The 16,979-nt window shown below is 44.9% G+C and overlaps 1 protein-coding gene across 1 annotated transcript; it reads right to left on the reverse strand.

Moving 5' to 3' along the window:
• Positions 1–1,790: 1,790 nt before the first annotated feature.
• On the reverse strand, positions 1,791–16,679 carry PROZ (protein Z, vitamin K dependent plasma glycoprotein). The gene is made up of 8 exons (XM_006138944.4): positions 16,512–16,679; positions 14,031–14,194; positions 12,582–12,606; positions 11,159–11,272; positions 8,841–8,972; positions 6,914–6,999; positions 4,165–4,288; positions 1,791–3,387 (listed from the first exon to the last, which is right to left on the reverse strand). The coding sequence occupies exons 1-8, from the start codon at positions 16,579–16,581 to the stop codon at positions 2,870–2,872; spliced, it is 1,233 nt and encodes a 410-aa protein (XP_006139006.2). The 5' UTR covers positions 16,582–16,679; the 3' UTR covers positions 1,791–2,869.
• Between the last annotated feature and the right edge of the window lie 300 nt (positions 16,680–16,979).

The raw sequence follows: 16,979 nt of genomic DNA on the forward strand, positions 1-16,979 counted from the left end.
CTGAGTTACGCGGATCCGACTTATGTCGGATCCGCACTTACGAACGGGGCTTTCTCGCCCCGGAGCTCGCAGGCAGCGGGACCGCCCAGACCGCAGCGGTCCTGCCACCTTGACATCCGGGGCGAGAAAAGCTGCTCCAGGTGCCCCTGGTCTGCTGGGGACCGTCTCCAGCAGACCAGGGACACCCGGAGCAAAGCCGGGGAGGCGCGGCACCCCGCCGCCGCTTTGCTCCCCGTGTCTTTGGTCTGCTGGGGGGGGGCGCGCAGCTAGTGCTCCCCTCCCCCAGCAGACCAGGCTTTTGTTGTGGACCCTGGGGTAGAGCAGCTGGGGTGCAGCCGGGTTGGTCCTGCAGGGACCTACCTGGCAGCCCAGTTGTTCTGTCCCAGGCTCGAGATTCAGTCGCTGTTGAAACTGATCAGTGGCTGATTCCAGGAAGCTGGGGGCAGAGCAATTCTGCCTCCAGCTTCCTGTAGTCAGCCCCTGGTCAGTTTCAGCAGCAGCGACTGAAACTGGAGCCAGTTCTGACTTACATACAAATTCAACTTAAGAACAAACCTATAGTCCCTATCTTGTACGTAACCTGGGGACTGCCTGTACTTCAGTAGTGCTTGAGAATAGAACAGTGCTTCTGATTTCTGTGCAATTTGCTTCTAATAATATTCAAGTAATTAGTTTTGACATGTGAAAAGGTCACGTACTTTATTTTGTTTTTGCTGAAAATGATTTTGCATAGTTTAAAAATGAGCAGTGAGATTTCATTAGAGTTATCAATTTAAAAATGAAGTCACTCCTTGCTGTCAGAGCCTTCCACTGCTTCTAGTGTAATTGACAGGGAAAGGCTCTGAAAGTGGGGACTCTACGCTGCTTTGATGTGTAGAGGGGCGCACAGGATATGTATGCCCAAGGGTTCAGGCTTGCCTCTTCTCTATTTGCCTCATCTGCACTGTTTTCTGTTCTAGGGCTAGGTGTATCTGTACTCTACAGGCCACTGAGCGTCATTCTTATAGTAGAGTGGGTTCACAGATCCACCTTTTTGAAAGTGTCCTGTCAGAGTGTTAAGTGTCAGTGCAGGTTGTACAACTATGAAGAACTTATAATGTTTGAGAGTGGATAATTAAAACATGCAGTACTGGGAAAAGGATACAAGCTACTTTATTTTTTTTAATCCTCTTCCCATTTACTTCAGTGATACAGGGTCAGTGAGGAAAATCAGTGTGGTCTGTTCAAAATGCTCCTTTTTTTGTAGTGCATATAGAAAACTGAAGCAGGGTGCTGTTTTGTGATCATTGCTCTTGCTTGGCAAAGAGTAGTAGTGCACGGCCTATTCCTTCTGTAACCCCATTTTTCCTGGCCTTCCCCTCAGCCCACTTGGCTCAGCTATGTGTCAATCCCTGTCCCAGAGAGCTTACAAATTAAAGACATAATAATCATTTACTATTTGTTTCTTATGGGGGACGAGGGGCTGAAGATTGTACCACAATGTAAATAGTAGTAAAAAATATAGATGTGTATTAGAAAATGCTTTCTCCTCAAAATCATGACCTGTGATTATATCCAGTTTAGTCACATTTCACAAAGATGTTAAGTTTCAGAAAGATTTGAATCAAAATGGAATATTTAGTTCCATCTGTCTTGGTTCTGCGTAATTCCAACTCAATTGGTGTTGTTCAACATCAAAGAGGTAGAAGCCGAGCATGCCTGTGAACTCTTCTTAGAAAAATTTCATACTTTCATAAAGCACCATAAATAATGAAAACTAAATTACACATATAATATGAACAAAGTAGATGGTAGTTATGCATTAACTTTTTATTTTGCTTTTGCTCAATGGGGGCAAGGTCACTAGTTGGCAATCTAGGCCAGAACCTGAGCCAGTCTGTTTCTATCCCTACCTGAGAGACTAATGTAGGGACTCATTTCACTTATGCCTGTTTTACACTCTTGCTAAATGAGACCCTAGAACAGGAAGGCTGTGTCTAAACTGGCCAGTTTTTCCAGAAAATCAACTGCTTTTCCGGAAAAACTTGCCAGCTGTCTACACTGGCCACTTGAATTTCTGCAAAAGCACTGACTTCCTACTGTAAGAAATCAGTGCTTTTTGTGGAAATACTATTCTGCTCCCGTTCAGACAAAAGTCCCTTTTGCGCAAAGTTTTTGCGCAAAAGGGCCAGTGTAGACAGCTCAGATTTGTTTTCCGCAAAAAAGCCCCTATCGCGAAAATGGCGATCAGGGCTTTTTTGCGGAAAAGTGCGTCTAGATTGGCACGGACGCTTTTCCACAAAAAGTGCATTTCCCGAAAATCATGCCAATCTAGATGCAGCCAAAATCTTTAGCTTTACTAGGATTAATTGAGTAAAGACCTGGCAGGGGATGCTTTATAAGTACTTACGTGAATAAAGTTGTCCAGGATTTTACCATTATGTCACAGTGAATGTCACTGTTTCCTGAAATAATAGCTTCATTTTCCCCTAGCACTGCCTCTACACACAAAGCAATGTGGGGTCCCTACTTCCACAGGCTTTCCCTGCCACTGACTCTAGAAGGCTCTGACAGCATGAGGAAAATGATTCACTTACTTTTAATACATCTTCAGTAAAAATGTAGATGAACAGTACTGTACAAATACAGCTCATAATTTTCAAATCGAAGTAGCCACATATCTACTACATTAAAGACACCATTGATGATTGTTGTGGAGAGGGAGAGAAAAACAGACTGGAAAATAATGGGTTGTTTTTGAAGGATGAACTACAGTTAAATATTTTACAGTATTAACATTGTAACTCTAGTAAATACACTTGCTGAAACTGGTCCAGTTGTTGCATCTTTGTAATTGAGGTTATGGATTTGATACTGTGGGGACTTTCTTTTAGTCAGTTTTTTGTTTGAACCACATTCTATATCTTGAAGTCTTTGTAAAGAGAAATGTTTCCCAGTTACTTACATCAGTTGGCCAACCTCCAAAAATACCTGTCAGAAACCAAGTGCCTTTGTAATCATTGGCAATAAAGTTTCCTCCTGCCAGTTGCATATCCACAGGCTCAGGACGACGTCCACAATACTGTCTGTTTGTGAGACTTGTATTGAATACTTGTTCACATTCCCCTTCAGGAAGGTAGGAGACTTCCAACTCCACTAGTGAATCTCTCACCTCACTTTGTTCCAGTTTCCAGCCACAGACAGTGCCTGCCAAATGCGGAATCAAAACATGTTCTGCAAAGTCTTTGTCAGGAAGACATATAGGACGCTGGTAGTTGTTGCACTCAATGTGCTCTCGCAGTTGTAATAATGCAAGGTTATTCTCACCAGTAGCTTCGTCATACCGCATATGTATGTGTTTCTCATTCACATCCATTACCTGTCCAGCTCCATGCATCCTGTTATTCCCTGTGAAATTATGACATGTTCACTGCTCTCTGAAACAGTTTTAGCATCTGTCACCAAAGTTGAACACAGGTTAACTGCTAAGGGTGTGTCTAGACTACAGGGTTTTGTCGACAAAAGTGGACTTTTGTTGACAAAACTATATCTGCGTCTACACTACCACCACGTTCTGTCGACAGTAAGTTGACAGAACGCAGCAGTTTTGTCGACGGCGGTAAACCTTATTCTATGAGGAAAGACAGTTCTGTCGACAAAAGGCGCTGTTGCATCCACACTGCTTTTTCGAGAGTGTGTCTACGCGGCTTGCTTTTTTTGACAGAACTGGTTGTAGTCTAGATGCTCTTTTTCGACAGTGGCTTTGTCGACAGTATCTGTTGACAAAAAGCATTATGGTCAAATATGGTTTGGGATAAAGCCAGAGACACCAATAGAAGATATTGATTTTATAGCAAGTAAGCAAATTGGATTATTATACAAATTAATATGTTGAAGGGGCTTTTTAATTTTTTGGAAGCCTATAGGTGCACGAATAGGAAGAAACTATAATTTCAGGATGACAAAGTAAAATATACAACAAAAATGGGAGTGAATGATCGTGAATGGACATTGTCACATTGTTCCCTTTAAGTAAAATATTTTAAATGCAGACTGATTCCTAGGATAGACAGAATGTTATGACATGGCAATTTTTATGTGTAAACTCTTTGTTAATTTTTTTGTCAATTTTTTTGTGTTGTCAAAACATACTTTCAAACTGGGGGAAAAAGCTTGATCACCTACCCGTCCTAACCCTGATATCAGAATGATTGTGCACAAGGGCGCACTCAGCTGTAGTCAACACAAAGTTACTCTTCATCAGAACGCCTCCACAGAATCCCTTTCCTTCTGCATCTAGCAACAGAACCTTTAAAACAAAAGCCAGTAAATTCTACTGCTGTCTTACAACTTTGTAGCATGAGGGGATAGCAAAATATTGAACTATTACAAGCAGCGAAATTTGTAATTATTTTTAAAATGAAATGTTCCCATTCTGTCCTGATCCTATTCCTAAACCTCCCAGTGATTTAAATGGGAGTTGGATAGAGCCTATTAATTGTTGTATTTGCAAAGAAATCTATAGGGTTGTAATAGTGAAGGGAGTACTTAGCACTAAATATCTAATATTATACAGGTTGAATCTCTCTAGTCGGGAACCCACGGAACTTGATCAGTTCTGAATAGGGATGTAATAGTGTAGTCAATTAATAGATAAGCAAAAGCTCTTATAGGTTAATGCTACAGACTACACACATTTCCCCCTTTCCGCCAAAAGTACATTTTTTAGCAGGCTGGCCAGCAACCCAGCTCAGTTCTGGCTTGTGTTGGGTCCAGGACCTATCCCCATTGTGGCTTTACATTCAAAGTTTATTAGAAGCCTGGCGGACAGACATCCGAGCTCAGTTCTGGCTCGTGCTAGGTCCAGGAGTTCAATGCCCCCCTTCTCTGCCCCAGGTAGGGGGCTGGTTTTTAAACTGGCTCCCTTTGTGGGCCAGCTCTCGCCTGGCACCCTGCACTGCTGCCTCTGATATGGAGGCAGCAGCAGAGTGACAAGGGACTCCTCGGGAGTGGGGCTGGAGTGCACTGGCTGTTTGGCCTCACCCCTGGGGACTATAGAATAGTCAAGTAACTGATAAGAATTCATTAGGTTAATCGACCTGAAATAACCAATATTTAACATTATTAGTTCTGAACAAGAGAATTTTTTGGACCACAGGAGGGCAATATTGATTAATATTGCTAACAATTCCACTGCTTACTGGGCTGTTCGAGGACAGTTAGGGATAAATTAGAGCTAAATAACAGCACAGAACACAGAGAGCCAGGACTGATGGCTATAAACAAACTGAGACTGTGGGAAACTTGGCCACACCCATGAAAAGTGTTCAGAAGCTTCAGAGGGGTAGCCGAGTTAGTCTGTAACTGGAAAAACTTAAAAAACAACAAATAGTCTAGCAGCACCTTAAAGACTAACGAAACATGTAGACGGTATCATGAGCTTTCATTTGAAGAAGTGGGTTGTACCCACGAAAGCTCATGATACTGTCTACATGTTTTGCTAGTCTTTAAGGTTGCTGCCAGGCTATTCATTGTTTTTCCATGGAAAGTGGCATCCAACTAATTAAAATCATTCCGGATGACAGATGTTTCTGGATGAGCGAGTTCTGGATTAGAGAAGTTCAACCTGTACCATATAACACTTCAGAAGGGGCTCCCATTACATAAGCACTGAGTTATAGGACTTGCAAATTATATTAGAAAATGTGGTAAAATCCTTCTATGTTAATAAATGAACTAGAAAGTTTATTCCAGTGAGAATAATTTCCACATACCTTACGTACCCGTAAGCACAGCATTTTCAGTGTCTCCCCTGCTTACAAGTGACCTAGGTGTTGTGCATAGTTTTAGAGAGGTAAGGTGCCATTAGAATTCTGCTGCCCATGTCATGTGCCTACTATGCCTAACTGGAAATCTGGTCCTGCTAAAGCAGTGGCCACCAACCAGTAGATCGGGTTCTACTGATCTTGGAGCCTCTGACAGGTGATCTTGACTGGTTTAGCCAAAAGGCTATCAAGTGCCAGCACTTCAGCTCCTGTCTCCCCCCTGCCCCCCTCCCGGACATCTCCTGCCCTTTGCCTTGGAGCTGCCCCTCCTCCTGGGAAGCCTCCTGCTTTCTGGGCAGGGCAAGGAGAGAAAGGAGGTGGTGCTGATATCAAGGTGCCTCCTCCCATTCTGTATCCTTTCTCCACAAAGCGCAGAGGGGCACAACAGGACTTGGGATGGAGATTGCTGGCTGCTTTTGGGACTGGTGCAGGGCCAGGACGGGTGAGTCTGCCTTAGCCCCACTGCACCACCAACCAGGAGCCACCTGAGGTAAGCAGTGCCCCGTCAGAGCCCACATCCTGAAACCCTATCCCAATCAAGACCCCTTTCCTGGTCCCCAAGTCCTATCCCTAGCACCCGTGCATCCCAACTGCCTGCTCCAAGCTCAGCTCAGAGCCCCTCTCACACTCCAGATCTCTTAATCCAAGACCAGAGCCTGCACCCCAAATCTCTGCCCCAGCCTGGTGAAAGTGAGTGAGGATGGGCAAGAGAGAGAGGTTGAAGTTAGCAGGTGCAAGGTCTCGGAGAAGGGGCAAGGATATTTATATATGTGGTAGATCTCAGAATGCACTTAAGTTCAAAAAGTGATCTCATGCTGAAAAAGGTTGGAGACTCCTGTGCTAACGAGTAGGGCTGTTGAAGCAGTGGTGCAAGGAATGAGATGCTGCCAAAAGTAATTTTATAAATTGTAACATTTAAATGTTTTTATTTTTCAAGGAGGTTTTGATGGTGTTGCTATTTTCTATCATCACTTTTTTGCTGTTTATCTGACCTCTTGTTTAGTTAAATAAAAAAAGGTTCTAAGTACTCAGATATGTTGCATCTGAGTACACCGTTTTACCATAGATTTTCTTTATAACAACAGTATTTCCAAGATCTCTGTATTTACCTGCCAAGGGAATCCTCTTTGGAAAGTCATAACTTCCTTCATCTTCAGTATTTTACCATCATCACGTCTGCCACATGCACACTGATCTAGCAATGGTTACAAGAAAAAGACAGTTATGTCATACACAAGGTTTTTGTGGTGATGTTTGAAAATAACCACTACCTAGCAAATATTGTGGTAGTCCCACATTAACAGCTCATGATCAGTGATTCTTTGCTTCCCTCACTAATCCCCCAAAATGAAGGGCTAGATCATCAGTATCTAGTAGCTTGCTAATGGCTTTGGAAGACCAATGGTTTATTCATGGTTTGCTTCTTTCATAAATTTCCATTGCAACAAGTGCTTGATGTTTACATTAAACAAAACCCAGTCCTTGGTCTGAAACTTTTCAGTTTTTGAGCTCTTGGGAATAAGGGTCTGTTCTGGCTGGACAAAATAATACGCTTGCCCCCAAACCTTCTGCCTGAGGCACCCCGCCACCTCTTGACGTCAGAGCCCTGTCCCCCTGCAGCAGCCCTAAGTTACCCCTACAGAAGCCTCAAGCTCCCCTGTGGCTGGAGCCTCACCCCACAATGGCTGGTGTCTCAGCCATGCTGCACCTCTCCTCCTGAGACCCCAAACCAGACGTGGGAAAAGCTATTCACTTCCCAAAGAACCTGAGTTTTTTATATGCCCCATGCAGGTTCCAGGGCATCTGAGGGGGCAGGATGTGCTACTCAGCTTCCTGGGTTCCTTAGTAATCTCCCTGGTCTGCCCTCTGAGTTCCAGGGAGATTACTAACGAACTCAGGAATCTGAATAGTACAAACCACTTCCTCAGCCACCCTGGAACCTGCATTGGGCATCATAATAAGCAAAACCTTCCCCATGCAAACCTTGAAACCAGCATCCACTGTCTGCAGCTGCACTATGGAAGCCACTGCCTATGGTGCTCAACTGCCTTTGTGACACTGTCTCTTCCCCCCATGCTGGGCCCAGCAAAGCCCTCTTTGAGTAGGCCAGAGTCTTCTCCCCACTGTAGTGGGGAACAGAGTGGTAGGACTTTTCCCCCTTGATACCTGGCCTTCCTACTCTGAGTGTGAAGATGGTCCGTCTGTGCACAGAAGTCAGAGGTTAGAGCACTGATCTAGAGTGTGTCTACCCAGCAGGGCTTAACTCAAAATAAGCTGAGCAAATTGAGCAACCTCAATTGTGTAGCTTATTTCGAAATTGGGAGCGTCTACACAACACTTATCTTTAGAAATAGAGCACTCTTCCTCCAACTTCCCTTACTCCTCGTACAACAAGGGTTACAGGAGTTGGAGTAAGAAGTCCTCCAGCTTGACAGTATTTCGACGTTATTTTGAAATAACTACCTGCTGTGTAGACACGGATTAAATTATTTCAAAACAACGCCAGTTATTTCAAAATAATGTTGCTGTGTAGACGTATCTCTAGTGATGTAGAAGGATCCATGCTGCTCTCACAGCTAATCAATGCATAGACATGTGCTACCCTGGCTGTAGGAGGGAGAGCTGCTTGCCTGGTAGAAGAAGTGTTGGTATCCCTAGTTTTCTGTTGCCACTCCTGGCAGCAACCCCCCCCCCCCCAAAAAAGAGGCAAAATAAAAAGAATGGGCCTGATTCTCTTCCACCACCTGTGCTAAAGGTGTAACTCAATTGACTTTGGAGGAACCACTATTTACAGTGGAAATACTTGGAAAACTGGAGCCAGTGAATGAATTTTAGGATTTGCATTGCTCTGAAGCTGTGTTAGCTCAAACTTGTGTTTGTTTTACTCCTAGAATGTCATTACTAAAGCTCTCAGGACACCTCCTCTTTGCTCATTCCAGTGGTGTCAGTGCAGTCATGCTAGCACCTATTGGTTTGGTTCCCCCAGCCAGCCTACTCTGGGACTCAGCATGTTCTCTTCTGACTTGCTATACTTACCTCTTGGAATGCATGATTTTTTATCTTCTCCCAATTCATAGCCTTTTGCACATGAGCAGTGGTAGGACTCAGATCCTGGATAGCAGAAGTGTTGACACCCCTCTCTAGTTTTGTACTGACATTCATTTTTAGCTAAAGAGAATAATAAAAGCAAAGCACCAAGAAACAATAATTGAGCAATGAATTGAAATTTTCTTGCACAGCATGGGGTCTGTTTTGCTAAGCAATGGACATTTGCTTGTTTTTCATGCTCTTCTAAGCTCATCTTTTAAGCAATTTTTGCTACTACCTCTTTTTAACTTGTAGGTCTGATTACGAGATGTACTGAGCTCTGGCAACTCCTGGCAAGTCAATGTAAAGTAAGTTGCTCCATATGCCTCCAGATTAGGTTGGATATATTTCAGGATTGCATTTGTAGGGTGTACTTAGCCAAGTTACACTAGCTCTTCTCCACATGGAAAATGCCATGACACATTTGCATGTATGTGCACTGCCAGGTGTCTTTGAAAGAAGAGAATAATTGTACATTTTATGGAGGCAAGAATTGCTTAACAGACAAAGGACTAAAGTTGTATAGTTTGTAGGAACTCCTCCCCCACTAAAGTTGTATAGTTTGTAAGAACTCCTCCCCCACTTAAGTTGAAATTTTTTAATAATGAATATAAAAGAGAACAAGAAACCCAAAGGCACTTATTGCCTCTGAAACAGTGCCAGTCTCTCCAGCTTACCATAGCTGGGGCAACACTTGAGATTTACTTTGGTTTGCAATGTTAAAACTAATGGGCAGAGCTCCAGAATGGGACATTTGGTACCTGACACAGCTATGAGGTGGTACCAAAGCTGGCTTAAAGCCATTTTTATGGTTCTGAGAGGCTTGGGGCTGTGCAAGTCCAGCTCCAAGAGCTATGCTAAGCAATGTTCCCTCTATTTTTTTTCCATCCATGGGCGAAACACATTTTTGTGTGCACCGCACATGCACAAATGTGCACCACCAGTAGAAACAGAGTGCTGTAGGCACTCTGCTAATCAGCTGGGCAGCATTTGAATTTCTCATGGGTAGTGCCCCTCCCCCATCTAGCACTCAGTCCCAGTATTCCCTATAAGCTAAGTTGTGTCAATGCCATTGGTCCCCAAAGAGCTATTCCACTGTACCCACTGCTCCTTTTCCCTGCTATACCACTTATGCCAGAAGGGCTACATTGGCACACCGCACCCAGGGATTCCTCCATAGCAGGGAAATCCCCCAGATAATCAGTTAAAATGGTTTTAAAACTGGTGGAGTAGCACTAAGCAGCGGATTCAAGGACCTGGCCCAATGTGTCTTTAAATGCGTTGCGTTTTGCTATGCTTTTCCAGTTAGATTTATATCCATTCACATTCTAAAGCAGATCAAAAAAGGGGTAAGCTTTGTGGTCAGTTTGTAAGTGTAAAGGACTTTCTATACAGAGAATTGTTAAAAAATAGTCAGGTCCATGTGAATGAGATTGCTTGTGTCCCCCAAATTGTGATGTCAATAAAAAGGTAAATAGTAACATGTGACTTATCAAGGATGTATTCGTGTTCTGAGCAATTTGCTCAAGAACATTTTATAAAATGCAGAGAAGACTTAAGAAGAGCACAAGTACTATTTATATTCTCTTTATGCATCCAACAGCAATGCATCATACGTGGAAAATGGGGATTCAACAAAACATTTTCTTAAAGCATCAAATTTTTGTAAATTATTAGCCTGTTCACACTGGAAGAGGCCTTACTTCCTATGGTTCCTTACAATCATAGTTTCCCTCTTGCAGCTACAGCAATTGTATACATGGAGAAGTAATACTAGGAACATATTTAAGATCATTTCATATTCTTTAATGCAATTTAGCATCTTGGAAACAGGAGCAGAGTGTGTACCGGGTGACCAGCTAACAAGTGATCTGCAGGCCATGCTTTGAGAACCTGTAGATGATGAGCAGAGGGCCAACCACACAGAGGCCCTGTTTGTCTTGGTTTCAGGCTCTCAATTCTGCTTCCAACATGGCTTCATTGGTGCCATGTTGCCAGGGTTTCTTGTGCCCTTTACTGCATCTGCAATCTCCCTGGAGTAGAATGAAGGTAGCAGGGGGCACAGCAGTTAATGCAGCCTCACAATCTATTAACATTTTCACAGATTTACCCCAGGTTGTTGAGATGAAAAAATCATATCCCCTCTTCCCATGTGTCACTGTCATGCCTCCTACACAAGGAATCATATGTTTTAACATAAAACAATATAAACCATCTGCATGAGACCCATATAATTTCCACTATATCCAGTAGAGGAAATGTCTTACCAAAATTACAGTTCTCGCCTTCATAGCCATCCGTGCAGGTGCATGTGTAGCTGCGAATGCTGTCCTGACACGCCCCATTGTGCTGGCATGGGTTTGAGGAGCACTGTCTGCCATCTGAACAAATGTTACATCAGTAAGAGTAATAGGAGACGTCAACAGGGACAAATGCCTATTAATAACGGAGTTTCTTCCCAGCAACAAACTCTTACCGGCACATCTGTGCTGGTCACAAATCATCCCTCCTCACTCCTCGGATGGGCCCAAGTGTGCTCCCAGGTATGCTCTGGGAGTGCCCTGCCATCAGCACTCTGGAGTGTGAGTGTCAGAGTGTGTGTGTGTGTGTGTGTGTGTGTGAGAGAGAGAGAACGAGCAAACAGAACTGGTTCAAGTTCCCACCTATGGAGATACAGTGTGGGTGCTGTTCCGAGTACTGCCTGCTCCCCCTTGGCAGCAACACCTACATCTGCGGGGTTGGGGTGGACCCCTAGTACAACTCTGGCTCCTCTTGAGAGAATAAGGATTCTTACTGTTGCTCCTGGAGGAAAGAAGCAGCTCCTTGCCACTCCTATTGCAAGTAGGGAACAGGACAAGTGAGAGAGTGCTGGATGAATGGAGACACGCAAGACTCCAATGTTGTGAAGTGCCCAGAGCCCCAGATTACCTTAGTCCAGATTTGCATGAGAGAGAGCAATACAAGAAAAACATCATTTAATGTCATTGCATCTAGCCAAGTATTCTAACACTTTTATTTACAGTTCTGACTACTAATTGTTTCTCAGATGGCATGCTTTTAAGGATTCCACACCTGCATTTTTTATTCCTAACCTCTCCTTCCACTTGACCACATGCTTGATAAAAAGCAGTAGGCTAATTAAAATAATGAGCAAGTGGAATAAACTATGAGGCTACGTCTAGACTGGCTTGATTTTCCGCAAATGCTTTTAACGGAAAAATTTTCCATTAAAAGCATTTACGGAAAAGAGCGTCTAGATTGGCATGGACGCTTTTCCGCAAAAGCACTTTTTGCGGAAAAGCGTCCGTGCCATTCTAGACGCGCTTTTCCGCAAAAAAGCCCCGATCGCCATTTTCGCAATCGGGGCTTTTTTGCGCAAAACAAATCTGAGCTGTCTACACTGGCCCTTTTGCGCAAAGCTTTTGCGCAAAAGGACTTTTGCCTGAACGGGAGCAGCATAGTATTTCCGCAAGAAGCACTGATTTCAGACAGTAGGAAGTCAGTGTTCTTGCGGAAATTCAAGCAGCCAGTGTAGACAGCTGGCAAGTTTTTCCGCAAAAGCACACGCTTTTGCGGAAAAACTTGCCAGTCTAGACGCATCCTGAGAGTCTCTGTTAAATACCATAATTCTAACTGGAATGCTCTCTTCATAAACTCATTCTGGAAAGAGAGATTGAACAGTCAACTTACTGAAATAGCCAGCCCAAAACGTGTCCTGAAAAAAAAAATCCTTGTTACAACTCTTGTCTAATACCTTTTCCCACAATTACTTTGTCATAAGAATGTACAAGTGAACAAATCTTACATTCTATACTTAAGAAGTTAAACACAATCTGGTCCTAGTTCTATACAGGCAGTCCCCGGGTTACGTACAAGATAGGGACTGTAGGTTTGTTCTTAAGTTGAATCTGTATGTAAGTCGGAACTGGCATCCAGATTCAGCCGCTGCTGAAACTGACCGCCAGTTCTGACTTACATACAGAATCAACTTAAGAACCCCAGGCGTCCCCAAGTCAGCTGCTGCTGAAACTGATCAGCAGCTGATTCCAGGAAGCCCGGGGCAGAGCAACTCTGCCTGGGGCTTCCTGTAGTCAGCGCTGGTCAGTTTCAGCAGAAGCTGACTTGGGGACGCCTGGGGCAGAGCAGCTGGGGTGCTGCTGGGTTGCTCCAGTAGCGCCGCTCCTCGGTGCTACTGGACCAACCCAGCAGCACCCCATCTGCTCTGCCCCAGGGTCCAAAACAAAAGCCTGGTCTGCTGGGGGGGGGCACACTAGCTGCGCCCCCCCCCCCCAGCAGACCAGGGACACGGGGAGCAGAGCCGCAGCGGCAGCGGGGTGCCGCGCCTCTGAGGCTTTGCTCTGGCAAAGTCACAGAGGCGCGGGACCCCGCCGCGGCTGCAGCTTCAGTCCCAGTGCCTGTGGTCTGCTGGGGACGGTCCCCAGCAGACCACAGGCACCCGGACTGAAGCCGCAGCCACGGGGGGGTCCCGCGCCTCTGAGGGTTTGCCAGAGCAAAGCCTCTGAGGCGCGGGGAACCGCCGCTGCTGCCGCTTCAGTCCCGGTGCCTGTGGTCTGCTGGGGACGGTCTCCAGCAGACCAGGGGCACCGGAGCAGCTTACGAACGGGGCTTTCTCGCCCCGGAGCTCGCAGGTAGCAATCCGCCACCTCGACCTCCGGGGCGAGAAAGCCCCGTTCGTAAGTGCGGATCCGACATAAGTCGGATCCGAGTAAGTTGGGGACTGCCTGTACTCTTTGCTCAGGCAAACTTCCCACTAATTGCAATGAGGGTTTTCCTTGCATCTGGAGTACAGGATCAGAATCCATTGTTTTACTTCAAAATACATATTTCTTATGAAAAAATACAAGGGACGAAGGATTATGTGTTGAGTGTAAGGAACATGACAACAGGCATCTGATTTTTGAAATGTTAGATAAGGAAATATGATTTTAAAAACAGCTCATGATATTTAGACCAATTCCATGATTTATTTATTTGGTGCCAGATGATTTCACAGTGCAGAGAAATCTAGGCAACACAGTTATGCAAGGCATCAAACATGGTTGCAGTGTAGACTCTTGCTGTTCAGCTAAGAAGCAGCAAGCGTTGTAGTTCTTAGAAAAAGAAACAATAAATACCTACAGTCTTTTCTTTGTCTTCATATACTTCTCTTGCCTCTTCATACGTGCATCTTTCTTCTAGGCATTCTCTTTCCAAGTTGCCTTGAAAGAACTCCTCAATAATTAGGAAGGTCCCACGCTTATGTCTTGAGATAACTTGGTTTGCATTGTTGGCGGATAGAAAGACTGAAAAGTTGGATAAGAAGAGGCACTAATATGCATATACAGAGGGCCTTCCTTATCTACTTCTATCTCCTCTTAACATAGGTCAGGAAGTTGGCAATTTTTAATGTGAAGAGAAATATTAAGGAATTGCATCAACATCAAAGTTGTATAACCGTGGTCCACAACACGGTGCCCGCGGGCGCCATGGCACCTGCGGGGGCATTTGCATGCGCCCGCCAGGTGCTCGGGGCTGGCCTGGCCCCGGGCACATGGCGCACAGTGAGCGCCGGCCCCGGGCACACGGCGCTTGCGGGGGGGGGGAGCGCCGGCCCCAGGCGCGCGGCGCTTGTGGGGGGGGGGGAGCGCCGGCCCCAGGCGCGCGGCGCTTGGGGGGGGGAGGGGAAGCGCCAGCCCCGGGCGCGCAGCGCTTGGAGGGGGCCCCGGCCCCGGGCGCATGGCTATGGGGGGGGCCGCCCCCGGGCATGCGGCTATGGGGGGGGGCCGCCCCCGGGCGTGCAAGCGTCCCCACCCCCGGGCGCACAAGTGTCCCTGCCCCCTGGCGCCCGGCGGGCGAACGGCCACGCCCCCTGGCGCCCAACAACCTCAAATGGTTGGGGACCACTGTTGTACAAGTTCACAGGCCCGTATACAGGAATTTCGGGGGGGGGGGGGCTTTTTTTGTAAATGGGGAAAGCAAGGGTGTGAATGCACCTCCCTGGTCCCCCAAGTAAGCAGGGAAATAGGCCTGGCTGGCCAGAGCATGGAGGAGAGAGGCTCGGGCAGCGCACTGCTCAGGCCTTCCCCTGGCTGGTCGGAGCATGCTTACTTGAGGAAAGATGGGGTGGTGGGTCCTTTCACACCATGCCTGCATATTGGCCAGTTCAACTTTTACATTAACACTTGTCTTTAAACCCAGACTGGGCTGGAAAGTCATGGAGTTTTGGCCACTGCTTAATTTATAATGAGAGAGGTGCTGGAATTTTTTATACTTTCATAACTGATGCAACAAGCCCACTAGTGCTGAGGTTATGAACTGCCAAGCTCGTGTTGATTCAGTATGTAGTTGCTTGGAGAATTTGTCGTGGAGGGAGAATTAGGCATGTGTGGCTAGAACTACCCTTTCCCACCCTGACTTCATGCCACCCCTCCAAAACAATTCACAAACCTGTGAAAGGGGCTTCTGCAGGACCTGGGTTGGGGAGGAGAAATGTTACCATAGAGGCAACACTCTGGACATTAGAGTCCTTTGGAGAAGATCCAAGGGATTTTTAAATCCTTCTGCAGAGGTGGAGGGAGTGACTTGTGCCTCAGTTATTATTTCAGAACCCATTCCTCCACTCCTTACTTGGACTGACTCTCCCGGGAGTCTTGGCTGAATAAAGATGACCACATCTGGTTTTTAATCTATGTGTTTAGGGAAATCAAATACAAGTTACAATGGACAGAAGGAAAAAAGACCAGCTTCTTGGGTGGAGGAGACTAGAACCATGTGGCTGTGATGAGGGATCAAGGAAATGGGGGCTCTACTTTGTAATAGAAAAATATTGTGAAATAGTATGTGATTTCTTAGTTAAACCTTAAAAAAAAAAGTGCCAGGGAGCAGACTAGTTCTAGCGCTATTGATGCTGTTTAAAAAAAAAATCACTTTTTTGCCATATTTGTTATATAAAAAAAAACAAACTATCTAGTGACAATATATTTTTTTAAAAGTGCGTGTCATATTTTTCTTGAATCATTAATAGTGCATTTTTATCATTAGCGTGATTTTGGGTGAGCTAAAGAACCTTTTAAAAATCATATCGTGGTACAGGATTGAGGAACTTTGGTGAAAATCATTACTGTTATCACTGTGAGCCTAAATGCAGAGCTTCTTCCTGCTTATCCCATCCTTTCCTCACCCATCTGCAATGCTCTAGAGCATTAATGCAGAAAAGTACATCTACGCAAATCATGCAAAAGTCTCTTTTGGCCTCCTACCATAAATTCCATTTTCATCACAACAATGATTAGCAAGTAAGAAGTCATTTTATCATATGTATGGGCACTTTTTATGGATGGTAAGTACAGAGTAGAGAGAAAGTATTGTGCTGATGTTAAAGAAATGACATACTGTGATATACAACAAGGTTTTTGCTTCAGTAATTGAACTGTGGTTTCTGCTAAAGTGCATCAGAAAAACAAGAGAAATGTGGTTGAAAATGAAGAACTACCAGCTTCAATGAAAGCCTGTACTACAAATTTAAAATAATACCAGGTACATAATAATCTTGTATTCTCTTATGTTTTAGGAAGATTGACACAAAACCAAATTAAAAGAACAACAAAACAAATGTCATACCTGTCTGTTCCGTCTGAAAGACAAGGAGGACAAAAAGAAGAAAGCATATTGTCCAAAAGCGAGTTGCCATTGTAATCCACTTTGAAAATTAACTGTAGCTTTCCTGCATTCCTGCAGAGCTCTCAGGAAAGTCACTAAATGACCAATGTTAAAGTTTAAAGTTCAGTAGCACTAAGGGCAATGCCTGGACTCAGTGTCAACAAATGACAACTTAAAAAGAGAAATAAAGTTTCGTGGTACAACTATCCTCCCATTCGAGGAAAGAGGCAAACCCTTATCTTGGTGGAGCAGGCTTGCCAGCTATCCTGAAAACTGCTCAAGGGCTTCACATTTTGAACATCCATCCCAGAATCCAGTCCTCACTTTGCACGACACAAAAAGTAGAGCTGCTAACAAGCTGACAGCTAGTGCCACATGTTAAGGGCAGTACAGGTCCAAGTTGGAAGATAACTCAGAAGGAGAAGAGTG

Source organism: Pelodiscus sinensis, chromosome 1 (assembly GCF_049634645.1).
Source record: "Pelodiscus sinensis isolate JC-2024 chromosome 1, ASM4963464v1, whole genome shotgun sequence".
In the NCBI taxonomy this organism is placed as follows: Eukaryota; Metazoa; Chordata; order Testudines; family Trionychidae; genus Pelodiscus; species Pelodiscus sinensis.